The sequence below is a fragment of the Cygnus atratus genome, chromosome 4, assembly GCF_013377495.2.
Source record: "Cygnus atratus isolate AKBS03 ecotype Queensland, Australia chromosome 4, CAtr_DNAZoo_HiC_assembly, whole genome shotgun sequence".
Taxonomy (NCBI): domain Eukaryota; kingdom Metazoa; phylum Chordata; class Aves; order Anseriformes; family Anatidae; genus Cygnus; species Cygnus atratus.
This window is the reverse complement of record NC_066365.1, coordinates 23,888,643-23,913,951: the sequence shown is the minus strand read 5'-3', so window position 1 is coordinate 23,913,951 and position 25,309 is coordinate 23,888,643. Positions and strand designations below refer to the sequence as shown.

The window sequence follows — 25,309 nt, the reverse complement described above, 5'->3', positions numbered from 1 at the left end:
GAGACTTGACCTAGCAGTTAACATAAAATTAAATTCCAGTAGTACTACATAAAATATATTTAGAAAAACTATACATATATAGATCTCTTACAGGTTATACAATAGCAGGTAAATAAACATTTCTCTAAATTCATTCATAGTATGTACTGGGAGGAGAAAATTATGAGAAAATGGGACACATACAAAAAGGTTTGAGAATTGCTGCAGTTTCAGACAGGTAATCTCATCAAAGACCTAGTACAGGGTTCATTTCTTTGCTCAGGGTAATATCTTGTCTTTTTTTTTTTTTTCTTTCCTATCCATAGTCATATATTGCCTAATACAATAAGAAGCAGCTCAAAACAATAGTTTTTCCCCAGTTTTCCCTTAATTTCAAAACTTAGATCTCATATTTTTTGACCCTGTTTATCTGTATATGCTTACATATACAAATAGATGTATATACACTTTGTTTATATGTATACATTTATAAATATGTCAATTTTGTATGTCTATATTTATAAACATGTATTATATCATCCTTGGCTATCTAAGTGTATATCTGTAGGAGTTGATCAGGTATTAGCCAAGACAGTAGAAAACCAGTTTTACTGTACACTTAAAAAGGAATATTCATGTTCGTTTTATTATGTTTACAGAGTAAGTAAGGACATGAAATATAGGAATTACATCTTGAAGAGCTCTCAGAATGATGCCATTTTTAAGTCACTGATCAAGAGAGACTTAAGTATCTGTTTGTTTGACTTGGATGTTGGTTCCTTCTGCCTATGAAGCATTTCCCATTCATAGCATGTCAGAATCTGAGATCTACTTCTGTGTGTAGAGTCACTGAATTCAGTGATTTCAACAGAAAGCAGAAGGAAGGTTAAAAAAAAAAAAAGGCCTTCTTGTGGGAAGAGAAAGATGATTTTATTACTATTCTGGTATCATTATGCATTATTTTTCTCACTGTCTTTTCTGCTGTCTTTCAAAGACAACTGTTCCCCATTCCTCAAGAATTGGACCAATTAAGAAACGGGACCAATTAAGAACTGAGCATTTTGGATGTGGGTAGCTTCCTGCAGCCATCTGAGATTGTGTAGTAAACTAGCCAGCAGTTCAGGTTAAATAGACATTGAAGGTAAACTTCTTCTGCAAGATTTTGTAACAAATGATGAACTTTACAACTTAGTAAGGTGTGTATAGACGTGGCTTTTTGAAATTCCATTTGGAAGGATGCAAAACCCTAATTAATACAGAAAGTAGTTGAGGAAAAAGAATCAAAATGGATCAAAAAAGTTGGCCAGAGGCTGAATTGCTAATGAAGGGGAATCAGGCTATATATGTGCTTTATATAATATATGAAGAATATATGACACATAGTGAGACCTGGTTGTACAACACTTCAAGCATTTCTCATTCCCATCAAAGTCTGGAGTGAAATAAGAAGATAGGTCTTCAGAAATGTGTCTTGTCATAGGAATCAGTCTACTGTTTATGGACTAATTAGAAAACAGATCAGCCTAATGCCAGTCTGAAAAAGCTAGTTCGAGCGAAAAGCCACTTCTCTTTTGTTTTCAATGTATATGTCATTTTTTAAAATTTATTTTTATTTGCTGACAATTTATGAGATACATGAATAGCACTGGAACCATGATTTTACTGAGTAATAAGAAAATCTTGCAGTGTTCTCTGTCTTATTTGCAATTAAGCATCTCTAGAGAATATGTTTAACATTGTTTTTTTCTGTTTTATTTTGACATGAGAGGGAGATTAGATCTCTATTAAAAATACATAATATCTGTCAGATTAAAAAGCAAACCCAGAGTAATCAGAAATCTAACTAAAGAAAAAATATTTATATGCAGTATGAATTTTTAAAGTACATTAAGGTCATATTTGATGTTCCTCTCATACTTGGTGTGTCTCAATAGATGGAAGGATCCAGATGAATAATTTCATTTGCTTATGAAAATGTTTTCTGCTCAGTGATGTACAGTGACAGGACAAGAGGCAATAGGCAGAAATGGAAACAGAAGGTTCTGTCTGAATTCCAGGAAGCACTCCTTTACGTTGTGGGTGACAGAGCACTGGCACAGGCTGCCTAGAGATGCTGTGGAGTCTCCTCCTTGGAGATCTTCGAAAGTTGCCAGGACACGGTCCTGGGCACCCTGCTGTGGGTGGCCCTGCCTCGGCAGGAGGGTTGGACCAGATGTCCTCCAGAAGTCCCTTCCAACCTCAACCATGTCTTGGTTCTGTGAATCTAGTGCATACCAGGCAAAGCTGAAAAAGACAAATGAAAATTACTAAAGCCACAGCAAAAATACATTTTTGTTGTTGTTGTTGTTCATTGTAGAACAACTGCAACTCATGACAGCAAGACCTTTAATCAAAGAAACAGAAACTTGTCATATCCTAGATAAAAGAAGCATGACAGAAGTGAGAAACGGAAATTATTTGTATGGAATAGGTGAAGAAGGTTTATTCCCATACTTGTCAAAGCTCCAGAACTATGAGGTAATAGCGAGTGATAACATCCAGGACAGTTTAGTCCTTTCTCAAACATCGGCTGGCATGTTACAAGAACATGACAGTCAAAGATGTATGTACTGGAATCCAGGTCTTTCTGGTTTGTGCATAAAGACTTGAGTACTTTCTGAAGGTCTTCCAGCTTTTACTTTACAGGGTAAATAGAGAAGTCAATAGTTTATGTATTTTGATGGAGTTTAGGCATACCATTATGTTTCACTAACAGCACAGACAGCTACAGGTGTTTGCAGAAGTGCATCACTGAGGTAGGGAAACTTGCTTTGAAAACTTGCCTCCTGTGACTTAGTGTCGAATGAGGATTTTTAGAGTCAAGTTTGGGGTTCAAGTACTTCTCATAGTGATTATAAAGTCAATTGTGGATCTAATCCTTTATATATTTTTCCTTTGTGCATCCTTTGTGTTTTTTTTTCTCATTCTTCAGTGATAAATAATGAAATTTTAAATGCTCACTCATGAGTACTCATTAGACTTAACTAGTTGTTTGTACAGCATGTTGCAAACACTCACTGAAGGAAGAATATAGTTAATAGACCGCAATGCGGTCTAAACTATCTGTTTTAAAACTTCTTGAACACAGTTTTGCTGTCAGTGTGTGTTGTTTCAAATGCACTTAATCTAATTAACACTTCATTAATGGTGAGATGTTTAATTTTCTCTTACTTTTTTCAGTCCTTCTCCATAAAGCATGCTTTGAGCTTAGCAGTGTTGTTCATTCCCCCTGAAAAGTTAACAAGAATTCTAGAAGGTATCTGTGTGCTTCACTTTGTGTAAAGCAATAGCAAAAGTTGTGGATGATGTTTTCTCAAGCTGCACTGTTCTGACAGCTATAGTTAACTCTCTGGTAACTGTTAAGAGATTTCAGGTAGAATGATGCTATATTTGTGATTATACGTAGTTCTTTCTTCCTTGAGCAAATAATGCTGTTGGAACAACCTGTAAAAAACAGGAGTGCTTGATGACATTTACCAGGCCTTACTACTGCGAAGACTGATCACAGTCTTAGAGTCATGCCATCAACATGAGTAATACCATGTAAATCAGAGGAAAGAATCAGTGATGTCAGCAACAAGCTGTCTCCTGTAGATGTAATAGTTTTGACTTGCCTTTAGCTAAACTCTTCTTATTGTTCTTCTCAGAGGTCAATATATATATATATATTTTAATTATTACTATTTTATTTATTTATTTTTTCTTTGCTGGGTATTGATTCCTCTCCTCGTAGTCTGAGAATCCCCTTGTCTAATACAGATATTCTTCGTGATAAGCTAAAACTAGGTCAAAAGAGCTGCCCTATGGGTATGCCTCAATTGATGCCAGCACCTTAGAAGCACTGGTGGCTGTAGCCTCACCCCCAGCTTTAAATCATTCAGAGGGAGGATGTTGGTTTAGGAACCCACATGCAGTGTAGTGCAGGATCCCAGCTGGTGATAGAGGCAATAATGGAAATGTGGGTTGAGAAAGGTAAAGTTTTATTAATCTGCTGGTTTGGGCTTTTTGTCATATCACAGTTAGAGTTACTAAAATAAAAGTAGTTATGTTGGAAGTATTTTTCAAAATAAACTACAGTTAAAGAATATAAGACATACTTCCTGTATGTTTTAAAGAACAATGACCAGTAAATAATAAAGGAAAGGGAAATGATAACTGGTAGATTTTCAATAGCCAAAGACTTGTGATTGTAATGATTTGTGAAACCTGAATGTTTGTAAACTTAACAAAAATGCAGTAATGTACTGAAAGACTAGATGAACTTTTAGTGCTTTGATTCACTAAAGCATAACCAATTATTGATTATTAATCATACAAAAGAACAAAATACTAATTTATATAAATATACATGCAGCAACATTGAAATTCTTTTTATTACTCACTGTCTGTTCTTGCACATAAATGTGAAAATCTGTCAGTCTTATGATTCCTATAGAGATGACAAATATGTACCTAATATGTATTTAAAAACTCATTCTCTTATTTTTGGAAATTATCTTTGATAAACACTTAATCTCTACATAAAGCATATATATATTTCATAGGTTGGAAACGAAAGTAAACATTAGTACTACATCTTCCTCTAATAGGTGTAACTGACTTGATTTTGTTTCAGAAAAAAATATTTCAGCATTTGCTTCTCTGAACTTATCTTAATTTTAGTTGAGTTTAATTCCAGATAGGCTTTCAGGCAGCATACCTATGCATATATTTAGATTTTTATTTATTTATTATTTGAAAGCAATACAAATCCAACGTGTCTTCGGTAACAGGTTATATGCTATATTGTAAAATAAGTATCTCTTACATGGTTTATTAAAAACTGATTGGAGCAACTGAAACCAATATAGCTGTATCTACCTTGATGCTAACCCATGGACTAAGTTGAACCTAAAGTGTTCTGTGACTTGGCAGCTTTCTGCATCCAAACTACTAGTTGTGGACAGGGCATAGGCTGGTGAAAAACACATTCTCCTTATGAAGGCAGCTTACCAGTACTAGCACAAGCTTACCAGTACTACCTATCCCTAAAAATAACATTACCCTTCTGGGAAGGAATCTGTGACCACATTTCATCTCCCTTCACAGTGATTTTAAACACAGAGGTGGGTAATTCTGTGATAAGGAAGAGCAAAGAGCTACAGGTTTTTGTGGTATGTTCCAAAAGTCACCTTACCTGCCCATAAGCCCTGGGTTTTTTCCAAGCAAGTGTGAATGAGAGGTGAACATAAACTCAGTTTTACAAGGCCAAACTGCCGTTTTGGATGTGGCTGAGGACTGTATGAGTGCGATGTTAGACTGGAGAGAGTGTCCAGCAGTGTTCTGCACAGCAGAATTAAAGGTGGTATTTTGTACAGCAAGGATGATATAAATTGCCTTTTATGTTTCAACTGTAATTTGTTAGAGTGGTTTCTGTAGGTGTTATTTTTATTTGCAAGTTTGCTTTGGGAGGCTCTCAATTGCATAATCATTTTTATTATTATTTATCTTGGGCAGATGGGATTTGTAGTCTTAGAATGCGAAGTTTCAGGTCATTCACTTTCAGACTTCTTTTTGAAACTTGTTCTTTCATGTATGTATAGTTAAAAGTATCACTAGGCATTTAAAATGGATTAATCCTCTTGTTTGGATGATTATCTAAAATATATAGTAGAAAGAGTTTTTAATGGTACTACAGAGGAAAACAATTACATTTTTAGTGAGAGATAAGACATAAAAGGCAAATTGAAGGGTTGGAGTTAACAATGATACGTGAGAAAGGCTGAAAGGGAAGTTCAGATATTCTTACGGGGAGACCGAGATACGGTCCAGAAATCTAAGAGAAGTAATTTAAGTTGAAAAAGGGGGCAGAGGGGAAGAGTTCAAGGACCACGTTTAGCTGATACAAATGTAGAGAATGGATACAGAGTTTGCTGAAACTCAGATGAAAGGTCAGTGTCTGTCATGAACAGATTCAGACCCCTTACCCAGGAAAAATAGCTGAAGCTACAAAGTGTGATTTTCATTACAGTGTTTTGCTGAGTAGAAAATGGAATAAACGGTAATACACAATTTTCAGAGATTTCCACACTGGTTTGCCACCAAATGGCAATACTCATATAAAAGAGCAAAGTATTGTGATTAATTTTGTTCTGGAATGTGCTGTTTTTTGTGACCCAATCTGTTCCTAAGAATGGTTTCCTGATTCCTAGCTGCAGAATACAGATAAAATGTACATTTTTATAATGTTAAGTTACTGAAATGTTAGAAACTATGCTATTGTAACGTTGGTGCTTGTTACTGTTCAGATGGTTCCTGATATATTATGATTATAAAAATGTATTGATCTATCTAGAGCCTTTAAAGTGTAAGCCTCTAGTGTAGTCTGGACTCTTTAGCCTGTATTAAATTGGCCTAATTTACTTAGTTCTTTGTTCATATTTATTACATAAAATAAATAAATAAATACCTGGTTTATTTGATTTTGGCATTTTGTCACTCAGTCAGAAGGTTGTCCTGCATTCTTTTACAGAAGTTTTTATCTGAAACGGGAAAGGAAAAGAGAAAGAGAACAAAAGTATTCTATGAAGTACATCATCAAATATAATTTTCACTTTTTGCAATAAAGTAAAATTGATATTATAAATTATGACTATATTATAATGACTAAATTACAAAAGTTGAAAATTCTGAGTTCATCACGTTGAAACTTTTCTACTCGAGTGCAACCTTTTTGTACCCTCAAATAATGCAGTATATTTTTCAAAGAATATGTTCTATTACTCAGGCTAATCTGTTGATGTGCTTACTGGCTGCATAAATTAGTCCATTCCTAGCTTTTGGCATAGATGTGATAGCTTATTATCACTGCAGAAAATCAGAGAGAATGATGTTAAAATTCAAGGGCATCCATACTTATCATTGAGATCTGAGGATAGTAAATAAGAATATCGAAAGTAATCCTAATGCTAAGCCTTTCAAAATGAAACAGTACATAGTCAAGATTTTGTGCTGGTCTTTCAAATTGATTTAAGAGAATTGGTTTACTTGTTCAATACGAATTAAACATGTCAGCAGACTAACACTCATACTGTAAATTTTATCTCTTTTTGTTAATAAAGGTAGAGAGGGACTGCTTTGCATAATTTATGGTCTCTCTAAAGTATCATAATTGAGAGAATGCAGGAACGGCTGTAAATTCCCGATCAAATGCAAGCATAAATCTGTTTACTATTAAACATGATTTACTGCTATTTCTCTTTTTTTCTTCTCCCTGTATTTTTTTTCTAGAAGGTGCACAGTTTTTACAAAAATGGCAATATAAACTTTTTATTCCAGAGTTGGCATAGAATAGTATATAGGACTATCACCTGTATGTTTAGATCTTCTTTTAGGCTGTATCTTCTAATTTTTTTTAATATATTTAATGAGTTAGAAATTAAGATGAAAATTGCAAGGGAATTATAATGAAATAACACCTCAAACTGAAAATGGTGTAAATCTATTGGCTACTCTGTATGCTTGATGCACAGAAGACCACCTGTTATGCCTCCACTAAATTATTTTTTTCTACAGTTAAACACTTGCTTAAATATAGATGACTGATTTTGTGACTATACTGAGATAAACAATCACATTTTATCACCTAGGGTAGGAAATCTGTAGCCTAATACTAATAATAGTTGTAATATATTTTCTTCTTATGCATAATGTATTTTTTTAAAAAAGGAAGCTATTTTGGTGTAAAGCAGAACTGGAAAGCATGATTACCAGAAAATGCAATCAACTACTTGCATATATTATCTACTTAACTGTGAATGCCTGGCCAGTCTCTTGCACAGGCATAAGCCTCATTTGTAGTAACTTTTAGAATTCAGGTCTTTAGTTTCTGTATAACTTAGTTTTACTTAGTGATTTACATTTTTTTTTTTAATTTTTTATGTCTAAAAGTCTCTATATCTGGAAAGTTAAGAGATTGAAGAAGGTACATTCAAAAAAGTCATTTCTATCAATTGCTGCTGGTTGTAATACAGTTAACCTGCCTGTTCAGTGCTGTCATTTCTAAACTGCCTGACTTCTCTTCCCCACATTGCTGGGTTTTATGATTTTGGAGTGTAGTTTTTGAGTGTAGATTTTGGTAGAAATCCAAATAGCTGCTTAAGCAGAATGACTTTATTAGCTCTGTTATTTTAATGAATGCATTTCAAATTGTTTAGACAATGTGAGCGTTGCTCTATTTAGTAGTTTTATTTATACAGTACTATAACATTCACTTTTTATAATCTATGTACTTTCTGGAATGCAGTTTTGCTCTGTCCCCGCTTGTGCCCTCTTCCTTTTTAACCACAGCTACATATTATTTTATACTGACTTGCTTGGCTTCTAGTACTGGTTTCAGATTTGGTTTGTCTGTCCACCACTGCCTCTCTCCTGTATTGGACACAGGTAGATACAAGGAAACCTATTTTAGAAGCTTCATCTACAGTTTGTTTTCTCAAGACTCCATTAAAGTTTGCTCCTTAATTGATTTCTTAAAATATTTTATGCTTCTTTCAAGCAGCTGGCACATATAAAAGTAGATGTCTGGATCTTTAGTAATACTGGATGAAGTTTTGGCTATTAACCTCTTGATATTAGATTTTCATAGCCAACAATTTAGACACCGATGAGTTGCATGGCTAATAAACTAACCAATGGGAAGTTGTGCATGGTTGTATTAGTGTAAAGCTGTATTTAGATGCTAAATTGTCAGCCAGAGTTCTACCTGCATTTAGTTGCTGATGCAATATACTAATAAAGACATTTCTCAGTACTTGTATGACTAAACTTCATCCTATTTAGCTATTAAATAGTTGGCCTTATAGAAAGAACTGTGAAGACAGCAGATGTACAATGAAATTTGTGACCTCTCAAACTACTTTGCATCCTGCCCACTTATTAGACCTATCTCAACTCACAATGGAAATAGTAATTAAAAATAGCCTTCACTCATTTTAAGGAGCTCTGATAGCTAAATGTGCAAAAACCTAGAAAAGCAAGCCCCACTTCCAGGAAACTTTCTAGGGAAAATTAGAAATAATAGTTTTACTCTAGTCTAAGAATTGCTACTCAGCACTTGGTTGAGAAGTAATAATGACAACTAAAACTATTTTTGTAGATCTACCCATTATAAAAGTCTTGCTTTTAAGATTTGATTGTTCTATTTATGCAAACCTTATTGGGTGCAGAATTTAACAACTTCCTTGGAAATTCTGAAATATTTCAATTTTGAATAGATTGTCTATGCACATTGCTCTTCCCATGCAAATTAAAAAAATCTTACCTTTATTTATTTATTTACCTTTAGAGTTGAAGATGTTTGATTTTGCATTCTCTTTAACTCAGAGTAGTTCTGACTATTTTTTTTATGTAGAGTAGATGTCAATTCATACTGGACTCATGGAAGTCCTCTCATGTTCCCAGTGGCATGTAAAATGTACTATTTCCCTTCAAAGTATTTTTGCACACGCAGATTTTTGACCAAGATAACTGACTATATGAAAGGCTTAAAGTGCATCAAAGCATTCTGAATTATTTAGTAGTATACAGCCTGTAACGTTATATAAAAAGCATAGTTGGTGTTTCTACTTTCATACTAATAACCTTTAACAGATCATTGTTTTATATTATTCTTTAGGAATGCTAACAAGAAATGAAATAAAGGGTGTACATAGTGGAATGTGAACAGTCGCTGCTGTCCTTATCCTTGCGCAAGGTACAGGATCTCCAGTGTTTTCACTAGTTATTAACTATATTTGCTTTGCTAGTTTCCTTCTGAGGACAAGTATATCACTGGATTATGAAACACTAAGTATAACTCCTTATATTTCAAATGACATATACAACAGATTCAAGAAAATGCCTGTAGTCATCTTCTCTTAAAAGTACTTTCTCTTAACATATTTCTCCTCATTTTTAGGACTTCAGTAACATAGCTGAATTGTAGTTCCTTTCTATAGGTAGATGATCAAACGTTCTCAGCATTATATAATACAATTTCCATTTTATTTTAAACATACTTTGCATGATATAAAAATATTGATCACAGTGAGCTTTAACAATTGTTACTGCTATAAACAGAAATGCTGCACAATGGTTTTAGTGGAAATAAATTATATAGTCATTATCTCTTTAAAAAAATCACAAGAAGGAGAACCTAGGCTGTTTGGTCATTGGCAGAAAATAAGTCCTTATTGAGTTCTTTACAAAACTTGAACCCCAGTTATTTTCTACATTTGCTTTCCACATCTTCAGAAAAGCACAATGTATCTGTCTCTGAAAGCCCCACAGGGTCTCTGGTGAACATTTAATTCCAAATATTTGCAAAGTTTCTGTCGTTCTTTTGTTCTAGTGGAAAAACGTACACCAAAATAGCAAGTAGTGCTCTCTTCACTAATTCATAAGTGGTCTTTTCCAATATGTGGGTACACAGCGGCATACTTCTTCACTAAAATAAAATCCAGCATCACAGCGTTTCGTTCGAACTGTACATGGCGGTCTGTAACAACTAAAGAAATGAAAAAAGTGGGCATTAATAAAACATGATCATTTATATTAACCTGGAGTATAAATCTGTGTGCATTTACATCGCCATTGCTCAATGGGAAGTTTTATTCCCATGAATACATATCCTTTGACTTCTGTTTGTGTTCTGGGGACCACTTTTAATTGGCCTATTCTTCCAAGACAATTCCAAAAGACAGTGGCAAGAATCATTAATGTTATTGAAGAGAAATAGTTTCACTGCAAGAAATAACCAAGAATATTTTTAAAGTATTGCCTGGTTGTAACTGCATTCTAACCTTGAGTATCACATCTTTTTTTTCCCTTTCAATTTTGAAAATACAGGAATATTTTCTGCATTTAAATTGGCTTGTGATGAGCTTGCATACTGTATCCTGCCAGTTTGAGGTGGCAACCTAGAGTCCTTTGATAGTCAAATGTACCATTTTCCTACGCAGGACTGTTTCTTACCTTAATGCAGTGGGCCTAAGAGATTTGTATATGTTAGTTACTCTGTGACTCTGATCTTCAAAAAGAGAACATACTTTCTTCAGGCTGCAAACTCCTGAAACTGAAACTGAGTTCAGTAGTGTTGTATCTATCTATACCTCATATTGCATCTATGTGCATTCTAAAGTAAGGTCAGAGCCTGCATGCTTATGATAAATCTGACAGGAAAAAGAGCAGAAATAGCCTCTTTTAGTTTAAAATAAGTTCAACAAAAATAATGCACAAGTATCTAAAAAGCAGGAAAATTTTTCCTTGACTGAAAAATAGAAGTTATACAAAGATAGTATCTGTGGTTGTCCCTGAACTCCTCTTCCTTTTCCTTTTTTATTTTTTTATTATTTTAAAACAAGAACTTGACCTAAAATAACCTTGCAATAACAATGCTAAATACTTTCTGCTGTATAATGAAGACAAAGTACAAGTCTGTTTTTTTATTTTGTTTTGTTTTCAGACACTGGCAATGAGTCAAAAGACAAAAGTATATGTTGCAAATTTCAACAGAGTTATACTTAAAACTTATATTTAAATAATGTGTGCCTGTTTGTGAAATAGTGATATTGCTAACTTCAGTTTAAAGACATTACAGTACACTATACTAAGGCAATTTCAGTATCCTTTTCCCTAGGCAATTTTTGCTTCAGGCTTGAGGGTACTCTTATTATTGTCGCAGATAAGTTAGTATGTTGCATGCTTGTTTTGGATACCAAATTACCACTTTGCAATAATTTGTTTATGATATGACGTCTGGATTACAGTTACATTAATTCAAGCTGGTTAGTTCAAACAATGAACTTGGCTACGAAGAAAGCAATAAGGAACGAGGAAGGCTGCAAACATGGCATTTATTAACTAGTCACGTCTTGTTCAGTGTTTTCAGTGTCATTAATCATAGATTATTTCACCAGTGTGGTCTCTGTAATTAAGAGAGTAACTTTACTTTGTGCTAATCTAAGTCTTTACATAGATACTTGAGATCAGCCTAACAGCTCACAGGAACCTGTCAGAGCCCTACTGACCTTTTGCCCAATCAAGTTTGGAAACAGTGGTAAAAGGCACGAAAATCTTATTGTCACTTGAGAGAAAGAGAAAGCAAGGGAGCAAGTAAACTTTACTGTTATGTTTGCCAAAGGATCTAGTACTCTCTGCAAATCAGCCAGAGGCTTATACTGGGAAAAAGATATTCCTTAGTGATGCAATGGATGAAACACTGAACGCGTTTGTCTTTTTAACTTTCATGGCAGAGACAGGCAGACTATTTAATGTACTGAGTGATAGTACAATGAAATAAGAAAAAAGAAAAGATGATAGACAAAGTCAAACTCCCCCATGACACACTGTATAAAATAAAAAGCAGTCATGTCATCATTAAATATGTGGAGTCTGCTTTGTTTAGGCATCATGCCTGCTAGTGAACTGTCAACTTCAACTCAACTTGCAGTTGAGAGATGCTATAAAGCATCTCTCCCAAGTGAGTGTTTCAGTTCTGGCAGCAGTCACACACCAGTTACTTGCAGTCTTATCCTTGTTTGGGACACTTCAACAGAGCAAAAAATTCCCTCTCCTCTCCTCCCTCTAAAATCCTTTGCAGATAAGGTACCTAGTCATCTGGCCACACCATAACTGGCCAAAATCAATTTTTAATGTGATGGTACAGGGTGAGTAGTAGCACAATCATTGTAACTATATAAACGTGACTTTCTTAGGAAACTGCTGAACAACAGACCGGGTATTTCAAAGATTTAGGCTGAATATTGTTTATTCAGTTATTATATGGGCGCTCTTATGTGGCTGATGTCTGTTTTGATGAGAACAATCTGAGCATGCTGGAGCGTGCCACCAGTATGTATAGTGTTGGGGTGAGTCAGTGGCAACTTTTTATTTGTGGTCAGTAATTGTGATTTTTTTGCTACCAAAAGAAAAATAGAAAAAAGCCAATCCAGGTTTGAGATTTTGGAGAGTCTAACATCTCCACAAATGCAACTGAAGTAAAAATGCTACTTTTAATGACGGTAACGAGCACCTTGACAGTCAGTAAGTTTGTGTTATTTTATTTTTCCCTCCTATCCTGTGCTTTGTAAATGGGTTTTTATCCCTGTCCCTGGAGCATACTCTAACATCATGTATTGTACCTAAAACACCTCTGCCTCTAAATATTTAGGTGCTTCCAAACCAGAATCTGTAACACCCCTCTCTCTCTGCACAGGGAGCTGTCTAGGACAGCTGTCTAGGTCTTCTAGGTCTTAGAAATCTTATTATTAGAAATCTTATTTTATATATATATGTATAGAAGAAGAAGAAGAAATTATTATTAATCACAAAGTTATAGAGCAGCACCTCCATTTACTTGGTCTCATAATAGGAAGGGATCTTTCTTGCAAAAGACAAATAATGTAGGTATTTTCCTTTTTTACAGAAGGTTTTGGATTGTGGACAGAGCTAAAATGTGAATAATCTATACTAAGTTCTTTATTAGGAAGGAGGAGAGATCAAATCTTCTATTTCCCTTGACAGTGCTACTGTTTACAGAGCTATTGATTGTAGACCTATAGAGTTACACTTTAAGCAAATCTTTCTCCACACAAAAAAGTAAAAGTTATAAATAGGATACTTATAGCTGTTTCTTATATCATATTGTATTTGAAAGTAAGAAAGAGAATCAAACTCTATTATATCAACCACAAGAGAGAAAAACAAATAATGCTGGTTGTTAACAATCTTTTTTTTCCCCCCTTTCTTCAGCACAGCTCTCATTCCTGATATTAGACATGTTGTCTTAATTCACGATAAACTAACGTGGACATAACTGTCACATGTTTTATGAAAACAATGCAAATGGCTTACTTTTGATAAGCTACAAATAACCAGAGAAATTTAAATCTCTCTATTTTCCATTTCCAATGAATAAACATTTCTGGAAATGTTAAGTGTAATCAATACAATACAAATAATTATGATATATTAATAAATATAAGTGATCCTTCTCCTCCAAATAGCTTAGTCTATGTTTTAACAAATTAACTTTACAGAAAAACTTACCTCAAGAAAATTATATAAGTCAAAAATAATATTGTTTGTTTCGTAGAACCTAAAGTCATTCAAATATTTATGTATATAGACTGCTACCTCTATTGATGTAGCAGTCATGGAAGGAAAAGCTCCTGTGATATATAAATAAATTTCAGAGTTTCTTGCCTGGCCAAATCCCATTTTAAAGGATGAATGTGTATATATAACTGTAAAGTTATATATATCTGCCTTTTCACAGAAATCACCCAGAGCTAAGAGACTTTTTATGGACTCATAAATCTTTAGCATCAATTGAGTGAAATGAAGGATATGCAGAATTGTAGAAAATAAAACAAATGATTATATCTCCAGAACTCACTTCTGAAATCTAATTAAGAATAATTTTGTTCCTGGAAATAAAATAAGTGGGACTTTAATCTTTTTTTTTTTTTAATGTTACTTAATTTTCATCAAAAGAAAACAGATTAACATGAAGTACTAGTAAGAGAGGGTATAAGAAACTAAGCGTGCTGTAAAATAGTTATTCTGCCTAGTAGTTTCCTCTGAGATATAAAAGTTATAGAAGATAAAACTGAACTGAAGAGAGGCTTACAATTTATGGCTACAAAATGACTCAGCAAAACAGCTAATAACACAACCCCAAATTTTATACCTTAGGCACAGCGAAAGAGATGAAGACTGATGTTTTACCTGCATGTCTGATGATGGAATCTTTTTCCTTTTAAGAAGCATTTATTGGGAGATTCTATACATTCACAGATGCATTTTGCAGGATTTAGTGGCTGATGTTTGGGACAGGTCTTTTTACATACACACTGGCACTTATCTTCATCAAATTCTTTGTTGGGTCCACAGGAAGCAGGGAGAAGTTTGTTTTTGCACATGCACTGACACGATGCTCTGTCTAATTCTTTGTGAGGTCCACAGCTTGAGGGCCGCATGCCTCCTTTGCAGACACATTGACAGGTTTCTTCATCCAGCTCTTTGTTTGGTCCACAAATATGGAATCCATCAGATGTGTCTGGAAATACAACAGAGAAGTTACACAAGTATCAGAATTTTGTTTCGTCCTATTCCCATATTTTTAAGTGGAGAAATGATAGTAAATTCTTACCTTTCAAGGTGTCTGGAGAACAAACATAAATCAAAAGACAGGCAACATTATGTAACAGTATCAATAAAGAAAAATATTAATCTATTAGGTTGCCAGAGAAGTTGTGGATGCCCCATCCCTGGAGGTGTTCAAGGCCAGGCTGGATGGGGCCCTAGGCAACCTGATCTAGTGCGTGGCATCCCTGCTTATGGCAGGGGGGTTGGAACTAGATGGTCTTTAAGGTCCCTTTCCAACCCAAGCCATTCTCTGATTTAATTCTCAACTCTTAATTTCTTTACCTTCTTTAGGTAAATCAAACAATGGAACTACATTTAATCTGCTAAGCAAAACTACCTACCAGAATCGCCAAGGTGAGAAGAGAAACCAAAATCATGCTGTGCCAAACATCTGCAAATTTGATTATTCCAGATATGATTTTTTGGACAGGTCTTGTTTGCCACATGACACCTATGGAATGAAATATACAGTTGGTTTATTACCATAAGAAATCAAGAAGAAATTGATTTTAGGTGCTGATTGCATTCGTTTCCCTCCATTACAAAATGCCTTTCAAAGGTTCATTCATAATCTTATTTTTAACTCCTATCAAGTCTGCTACTAGTTAAGGTTCCCCCCAGTAGGGGAATCTTCAACCATTTGCTGAAGATACCTTCTCACATTTCAATTTTTAGCTTTAACTTCTAGGAACTGATACTTGTACTTTCTAACCCTTGAATGTAAGCCTTATATATAAAATAGAGCAGTATAAAAAGTATTTGCATGTCAAATACCACATAGGTGGGAACTGGAATAATTTTCTACATTGCTTTTTAGCAGGACATGGCAGTTGATAATAGTTTCTGAATCAATGGTGTAGACGAAACTCAGTTTTCTAAAATGTAACCAGATTCTCAGATTCTCTTCCCCTTTACACGATAGTTGTGTGTCATTAACTGATTATTTCTCATCAGCCTCTCAAATCTTGGCCAGCTTTCTTGACTCTAAAGAGTTGGACCTCATCAGTGATGAAGTCACTTTAGAAATGAAATAAAATACACAATTTAACAGTTTAGTGCTCTGTACCTGCTAGAGTTTTGTAGCCAACATAGTGGTGCCAAAGAAAGCGAAAAAATCCTAACAGTAGCTAATCTCTTTAAGGGATGTGAAACAGCTAGTAGGTCCACCACATAAGAATATTTATATGTATTATCTGATCTTCCTTGTTTGCAATTTCTTTATCACCACAGCTGCCCATTACAACTTTTAACGAGTCATGCCTAACTTCACCCATCCAGGCTGTGTTGTTAATTCATTGTTTCTAGAGTATTTCTAAAATTCTCATCTGTTAAGACAGCACATACATTACCCATTTTAAGCACTTTCTCATTTCCCTGAGAGCAGCAGCATTACTCACACATTCAAAAATGCAGGTGCTAGGACATTCTTCCTTGATTATCATTCAACCACATTAAACAACTCTTTGCCTGTAGTTTAACATCACCCTGTAACACCTCCTGTTTTATCAAGCTGGTGTTTTCTGATTTCATTCCGCTAATGATCTCATTCTTGCTCCCTCACTTGGCATACATGCCTTTTTGCCTGTCTCCTGTTGCAGCTTGAGAATTTACAGGCATGTAATTGTATTCTGTTAAGCACCCACCCCCCAAATTGCACCTGGAGCAGCCTGGCCATAGCCAGGCATGTTTAAAACTTTCAATGGAAGGCAATTGTCAGAAGGGTAACACTGTGAGAAAACACCAAGAACTCATGAACCATAATAAGATGATGCTGATACGAAAACTAAGAACTTGAAGAGAACCATATGTATTTCAACATCAAGATTGGAAACAACTAGCAAAAGAACCTGCAACTACTTTCCTTAGAAATTCTTTAGCTGCTAGGACAGAAAATTACTGGGGGACATAGCTGAAATTTTAAAATCTTATTGTAACTTTTGAGGAAAGTTAAGAGGGCTTAAAAATCAGAGGAAAAACACTTTGGGAAAAAAAAATCACTACCTTCTTTCCTAACCATTATCAACTCAAAATAAAATAAAATAAAATAATAAAATAAAAAAGCATGCTAAGTCATTACCTGTCATTGTCAAGACAGATGATGCACAGGAGGGAGAAACATTTAACGTGTACAACATACACACAAACCACATCTAAAATACGCCTGTCAGCTCTGTAAGTACCTATTTACACTACCATGGAAAAAAATGGTCATCATAGAGACTTGGATCTGAATGATATATATTGAAGACCATGCCCTCCTCTCCTGCTCCACTTCCTGCCCTGCCAAAATCAACCAAGGTCCTAAAATAAAGTGACAATTTTCTAACTGAGTTGCACATTTTGATGAAATTCTGTACAGAGAAGGGTACAGATTAAGATGCCATTAATCCAGACGGTATTCAGAAACATTGGTTAGCATGAACTGACATGCCTCAGCCCCACAGGTATGTAGTGGTAGCTACTACTTATTAAGAGGAAATAAACAGAACAAAGTGGGAGAACAGGCAAAGACCTGGACCTTAATTCGCATGACGAAGTTGTGCAGAAAACATATTTCATACAAAAAAGAGCAACTATTTATAATCTGTTTTACAAGTCATTTTTCTCTTTCTAACATGTGCATCATGGCACAGTCCAGCCTTCAATTCCTACTAGATGCCAAATTTACTACCCTAAAAGCAGAATTTACACTCCTAGGCTTTTCTTTCCAATAATACATATGCATGTTATTATTATACTTCTGTTAAAATGAGAGGTACAGAAATACATGCACACTTGCACATCTGCCACTGTGACAAGAATGTAAATTAAAAATAACAACAACAACACACAGAAAACAGTGGGATTCTGAAAAGAATCCCGGCACTCATCAGCAACATGTAAATGGCTTTAAGTTTAAAAACAATGATTTCTAAAATGAAAATAGGAAAAAAAAAATAACCACAAAAACCAAGGAGCCTGAGTGCTTCAAGATTCTGGAAATGAAAGTAGAGACAATATTTAACAGTAGACAAGGCCTGTGTGTGTTCTCATCTACAGGATGGTCAGCTGGCCGAAGTCTGGTACGTCTATGCTTACTTCCCTTTAACTATAGGTAGCTCTTTCATGCATAGAATAAACTCCTGTAATAGTAATTATAATCGTTCTTACTCTGGAAGCACTGAGAAGCTGCCAACAGTCAGCATAATTTTACTTCATTATTGACTCACAGATTTTGACTTTTTATAATCTGTTAATTATGCAATCAAACTATAAATAGATTTATTCCCTAGTATTTTCCTAATCCACAGTTTATGATCCACATTTTGATAAACAAATTTAACATCCAGATTTTAACTGATTGAACAAATGCAAAGAGGAAGACCTAGCTTGCTTCTATGGGTGTTTTAAACTATTCACTCATCTTATTAAAAATATATGTAATTAATTCCAGTTCAGCTTTTAGTCATTGGTCTTCTATAAAGCAACTGGTAGCCTCTTAGGTATGTTTGTTCTACTAAGTATGTATCCACCATGAAATCACCACTCAGTCCTGTGAAATAACGGGAGTGAGTCCTTCAAATGTTTTAATGACAATTACTTCAGTGCTAGAATACTTTTGTGAGTTTTTCCTTTCAAAATCACCAAGACTATGAACTACTCAAACAAATTCATATGTCTATTCTGTGGACTGCCCGTTAACAGTGTGCTTCCCCTTCCCACTTTATTTTGTTTTCATTTCTGGCATGTGAAAACATCCAAAAAGATTTTTTGTCAAATACTCCCTAAGAACAGGATTTTTCTTTTAACAGCTTTTTAAAAAATATTATTATTATTTTAACAGGAAAATACAGTTTTTAGGGGGGCATATTATCTACTCCTTATTTGTAAAGTCACTATTTTTGATAGCTTTTATTTATTTTTAAGAAGTTGATTTTTTGGGGGCCTCAATTGCATTTTTGCTGTTTCCATGGAGGGAAAACAAACAAACCAACGCATTAGTATTCTTTTTTTCTTTTCTTTTCTTTCTTTATTTTTTATAGCGACCTATCCGCAGTTTACCCACTGGGTAAAAAGGTACTGTGTTAATTACTTTACTAACATTCTTTCCATGTAAACCACCATTAGCTCCTTTGCAAAATGCATTCTGCTACTACTAATGTATACAAGTTCACCTATGTTAACTGTGGAAGCTTCCATCAATATTTTAAATTTAATTACATATGCTTGCTTGTAAGGTGAAAGGAAAGACAAGTCTCATACTTACTGGGTTTGTGTTGCTGGCAAGGAACGTCTTATGATAGAATGAACTTGTCTGTAAACATCCAACTTAGACATGCATCGGCAGGACGTGTGATTGGCAAAACTGACGGTTACAGGTTTGGGGCCATGAGAAAGAGGCACTGTAATTTCAAACAACTACAGAAGGGAAAGCAAAGAAAAGAAAAGAACTTTTTTATAGACCAGTAACAGTACAACTAAAGATAATATAATGACATAGACAAACACCCATAGGGAAGTTAAGCTTGGGTTTTTGTTCTCTACTATCATTCAGTTCAATATTCAATAATACTGCTAAATAATTACTAAGTAAAAAAAAAATAATACAATATCTATGTTATAACAATTAATATTTATAGTGTTAAATCCTGTTATATGCCAGTTTGCTTACTATGACATTCGAATCAAAGATGTTAAAAGATGAAAATTTATGAAGAACTCATTCTTCTAGAGGAAATTACTTCAAATTGGCAGTCTTTTTAATATCCAAAACATAGTATTTGAAAGACTCTTCAAAAATTTGGAAAACAAGAATAATTTAAAAAGGGGATCAGCTACAACATAATACATCAGTTGCAAAATTACAGAGCTTGTATAAAACAGCAACATATCGGATTTAGATTAAAACATTTTCATATAAATGAGTTTTGAGACACACATACCATATTTTTGACTCTCTAGTATTTATATCAGTGAAAATTATATGGTCACCCTAATAGAATGCATCTTGAACTATGAATATATTTCCAGAATATTAAGAAATAATATATTTTAATGAAATATTAATGTATGCAAAATAACAAAAGCCTAATTTTAGTGGGAAATGTAATTCAATGAGTCAAAGAAGATAATTTCAGCGATGCCTTGTGGAAAAACTCAACGTGGGATAACAGAAAACCACCAAGACACATTTCACTATTTAATTCGGGTCATCTAATTTTAAGAAATTAAGAAAATGTCATTACAAAACTAAAATCTCAATAGTCTACCAACAAGTTAGGACAAATACTTTAGGTCAAAGTCTTAAAAACTATTTTTGGTGGTATTTTTAATACAATAGTACACTGTTGCCTTTTAGGTGTGCAGTCACATTTCCAAATACATTTAAGAATATTTCTGAATAGTCTGGGGCCTTCAAAAATATGGTCATTAGTTATTTTTCCAGTTTTAGTTGATAAGATTGTATAGCAACACATTAATTTTTAGCTGGAATCTGCAATGCTTTTTTATAATACATTTTATGCTTTTTTTTTACTGTCAGTAACTTTATAGTATGGCATATAAGCAGCTTGCAAATGTAATGAAAACATTGATCATTTTAAATTACTCAAAATGCAAAGTACATCTTCAGGATGTCTTGAACACAAAATCTTACATAGGAGTACGCAAGTGAGCCTGGGTGCTAATAAGCATGCAGGTACAGCTGTATGGGGTGTATTCACCAAGGACCCACAAGGTAAAGGGATGCTTGTACAGCCCACGATAAAGTTCATATCATTACCATACCTAAATTAGGCAATTTAAAGCTAAACTTTGTAAACGGCTTTCAACTCTGACAAATATCTATTTTACAAAATGAATTTTGGAAGTATTGAGTGACTGTATCTTTAAAAAAGGTTAATGTTGTGTCATCATAAAAGAACTGAGTTGGCAGAAGTACTATATTTGCATTTTATTCTGTTACAGAGGATTATAATGCTATTAGCTTTCCTGCAAGAAGTACTACATCCCTTATATTATTTTTTTTCCAATAGAATTTAAAAATGCAAAATTATATATCTTTGCTTCTTTAGAAGGAAAAACCAAACAGAATATAGTTTCCTGCATCTTCCATGTACTGATGGAAAAAAGCTATCCATCTACGGAGCTACCATGAAAAGAGTTTATCTTGACAGAGAGCCTTCTCAACAAAGAATATTAACATTTGGATTCCTGTTCCCGTTGCAAAATAAATAACCCTTATTAAATTTTGGGGTCATTATAAAGGCACAAGTCTACTCCTAGTTTAAAGTTTGGAACTAATAAAATGAATGCAAAATCAGTGCCTGCCTCTCTTAAACATAACTATCACCAAGCAAACTTCCAGGCTTTTCACTAAATTCAATATAGACTTCTGGAAAGAGAAATTCTATCAACTTTTTATTATTCTTATAATCCTTCTTGGCTTACCAATCAATATTGGCTCCTTTAGCCTCATCTGTTATAAAAGTTTTTAAATTAATCACAAAAGGCATTCTCACCAACGTCTCATCCAAAGACAGCAATAATCAGAGCTATCCTTTTCATAATAATATTTTTTATATGAAAATAAATTTATGTACCTATTCATTTTTCTTAAAAATATCCACCTATTTGAAGACCATCATAGGTTTGGTATAACACACAAACAAGAAATCGGAGAGGAGGGTGTAAAGAGACAGAAAGGACTACATTTATGAAAAATAGCTTTCACTTCTACATACAGTACACATTTGAGAAAATACATGCTGAGGTTTTTGGCTGTTCTTTAAATCCTGATCTCTAAAGAGATGGCAAAAGTCAGTCACCTGTGTATGCAAGAATTCCATTTTATTTTATTTTTTTAAACAAGTTGTGCTTTTGGAAGGACAGTACAGCCATTAAGACTTCTTTAAAAAATTGGCCATCTATGAATTTATAGAAGCAAAAGACTTTATAATGCATTAAATATCTTGTAAAAAAAGATTCTTAATACACATATATGAACCGAAGGGCAGATCAAACACTAAGGCTGGACAAAAAATATGCACATTATCACAATATTACACATATAAAGAGAATCTTCTCCTTTCCCTGCTCTCCTATGACAACATGAATTTGCTTTTTCAAAGCTGAAGTAAAAATCCACTAAAACCCACTAGTTCTAGGGAGAACTAATAAAATTTAGTAGCTGAAGATAAGCACGATTCTTTGCATGGACCAAACTGCAGCTTCTTGAAAAAAGAGCATGGTCTATTCTTCCTTTGCTCTAGGAATACATAAGTCTGCCATGCTGCAAAGTGTAACAGACTCCAGACCACTGGAGATGGCAGTGTAGGACCGCTGCTACAATTCCCAAGCATCTGTTGGGCTTCTGGAGTACACTAAGAGAAATTTCATTTAAAATCCTAAGACTTCCCAACTGTGAGCTGAAAAGAGGGTGGACATGAATTTTCTTCATCTACATTTATCCTTCCATTTAAACTGTGAAAGGTATCAGTTTAGATGTGAATATTGCTAACAACTATTACCATTCAGTGGTACAATACAAAAGACCCTACTTAAGCAATGGAAAGTAAACTAGCTTCCTTATTCTCATAGAATAACCTTCAATTTGTTCAATAAAATTCTGTTAACAGCATATTTTACATCACCTGCTTGCAGCTACTGCTTACAAATAAAGCCAATAACCCAAACCCACCTATTTATGTTAGAGATTATAACATATTATATTTATTATTACATTTATGGGCCTCACTTTCAGAAAGTGCTGAGGATGATACATGGACTAGCATTTTGAAAACAAAAAAATCCTTAATGGAAATGATAAAGCACTGGGATTGGAATTATTGATTTGTTCTTCCTTCATATTTTAGCATGTCTGCACATGCTATTAGGATACTATATTCTGACGCATTCTAGAAAAGGAGATATTTATTCTTCTCTTCTGATAATGAAAAATATATCGAGACGGGATTTCACAAGAAATACATTCTTGAAAAGTAATCTGCTACAGAAAATATGTAACTCCGAATAATTCTGCTTAAATAATCTCTGGCATTTTGAAATAGGATCCATTCTGAAAAAAAAGGCATTGCTCTCAACTGATAGCAGCATCTCTAAATCCAATTAAGTTATTTAAGTGAAAGTGAATATACACAAACTGAGTTTGAATTATTATCTCAATAAATCACTTCAAGTTAGGTAAGATCTGACGTTCTGTAATGCTTTCTGGTTTTGTTAGTATCTCTAATTTATTTCTTGCTAATCTTCTTCATCCAATAGAGCAATACGTTTAACATCTGTTGTCACTACAGGGCGTATATAACAATACCTAACAGCCAAATGTCAATATCCAGAAAGGACTGTTGTATAAGAAATGCACCACAGCATCTGAGCAGGACGCTGGTTCTTGACTGCCTTCTTTTCTGGCACCATTGCTGGGTGGCTACTGTTCCTGTGGGTACCTCCTCTCAAGAGAGCAGATGGTTAATATTTCTGTCTGATTCTCCCATTCAGTAAAGGATTGGTTTCACTGTATTCTTAAATGCCCAAAAATCTGCCCTTCCTTCTCAGCTTCAAATGATAGTAAAAATTAGGCTAATTCATGCTACAGACAATAAGGGGAAAGACATTTCCATCAGGTCAGTTCTTCAGGGGCTATTGCATAAAGACAGATGCTCAGGATGAAAGGCTGCAAAGAATGAGCTTCAATCTCCTGAAGAACACGAAACCTGACAGTAGGAGGTATTAGGGTAGGTTTTGTTTTTTTTTCAAGGTGGAGAGTTTTTACGGCTCAAAGTTTTGAGAAAAATGTGAATAATTATAGTACATTAAACAGCAAATTAAAGTACATGCAATGAGTATTAGTAGAGTTAGAGGCAAATACTCAAAATTTAAAAGAAAAAATTAGGCTCAACTTGCCCATGCTGTTCTGTATTTACATGCTACCAACACTACATTAAGGTCAGGAAACCGATGGAAAACAACCACCACAGCAATACGTGATAACTAAAGAGTATTTTATATATATATATAACATGAAAAAAATATAATTACAGTTAAAGCTCTGTTCCAGCCTCTTCCACATAAGCTAATACTGTCAACATATATCAATAACATACTGTATATATCAGTATATCACAAATACTAATGGAATCTCTACACAACTAAGAACAGCTATAAAACATACGGAGTTAATGCATTTCACAGGAACTGAACACATTCCATTCAGCCAGTCTAAGGCTGTTTTGTAACAGACAACTAGCCTGCAGGTCTTCCAGTCTTTCTCACCCCTCCCAGTATTCCTCTACAAAGCACTATGTTCAGCCCTTGTTTCCTTAGGTCTAAACCCAGTATGATTCTCCATGCCAGTCTCCCCTCACTTCAGCCCAAACATAGCTTTTCTTTCAGCCAGCCAGCCTGCAAAGCTCAATTCCCTTCCCTGTTTTTGGGCTCCTTCACATAATTCTTAGCACACGCAAATCTTGTCCCAGCTCCTTCTGAATCAGCCAGGTTCCTTCCCTCCCACCATGATAAAGGTAGATGTATTAATGACAGGTTCTCCCTAAAAAAAATATGATTTAGGTGTCTATATCTGAAACTGCATAGTTGTTCAACTCTAAGTTATAAAGTGCTCTAGTCACAAATAATTCCAACTCTCCAGTTTCATGCATCTCCTAGGTCTTAAAAAAAGTATTTTTTCAGGCCTAAGAGCATGCAGATTGTCCTGAAGATAACAAAACACATATTCCTAATACAAATGAACAAGTGTCATATACTTTGCCTAAAACCAGGAAACATTACAACTTTTTCAGAGGAAAAAAAAAATCTAATTTTGTTTTGTTGGCCCCTTTAATTTTCTTTAAGTATCATTTTATGCTGACCACTCACTACAAGAAGGACATCGAGGTGCTGGAGTGTGTCCAAAGAAGGGCAATGAAGCTGGTGAAGGTGAAGGATCTAGAAAACAGGTCCTATGAGTACTTTACAACTACCTTAAAGGAGGTTGTAGCGAGGTGGGGGATCAGGCTCTTCTTCCAAGCACCAAGTGATAAGATGAGGGAAAATGGCCTCAAGTTGCATCGGGGAGGTTTGGGTCGGATATTAGGGAAATTTCTTTACTGAAAGAGTTGTGCGGCATTGG

General features: G+C 34.5%; 1 protein-coding gene across 1 annotated transcript in view; it reads right to left on the bottom strand.

Moving 5' to 3' along the window:
- Window positions 1–294: 294 nt before the first annotated feature.
- The window catches only part of VEGFC (vascular endothelial growth factor C), an 88,868-nt gene continuing 63,853 nt past the window's right edge, over window positions 295–25,309 (bottom strand). The window contains exons 4-9 of the mRNA XM_035557918.2: window positions 19,433–19,584; window positions 15,528–15,637; window positions 14,767–15,097; window positions 9,338–10,543; window positions 6,467–6,539; window positions 295–2,262 (exon numbers count right to left, since the gene is read on the bottom strand). Coding sequence (XP_035413811.1) covers window positions 10,429–10,543; window positions 14,767–15,097; window positions 15,528–15,637; window positions 19,433–19,584 — 708 coding nt within the window. The 3' untranslated portion in view covers window positions 295–2,262; window positions 6,467–6,539; window positions 9,338–10,428. The remainder of the gene's footprint in view (window positions 2,263–6,466; window positions 6,540–9,337; window positions 10,544–14,766; window positions 15,098–15,527; window positions 15,638–19,432; window positions 19,585–25,309) is intronic.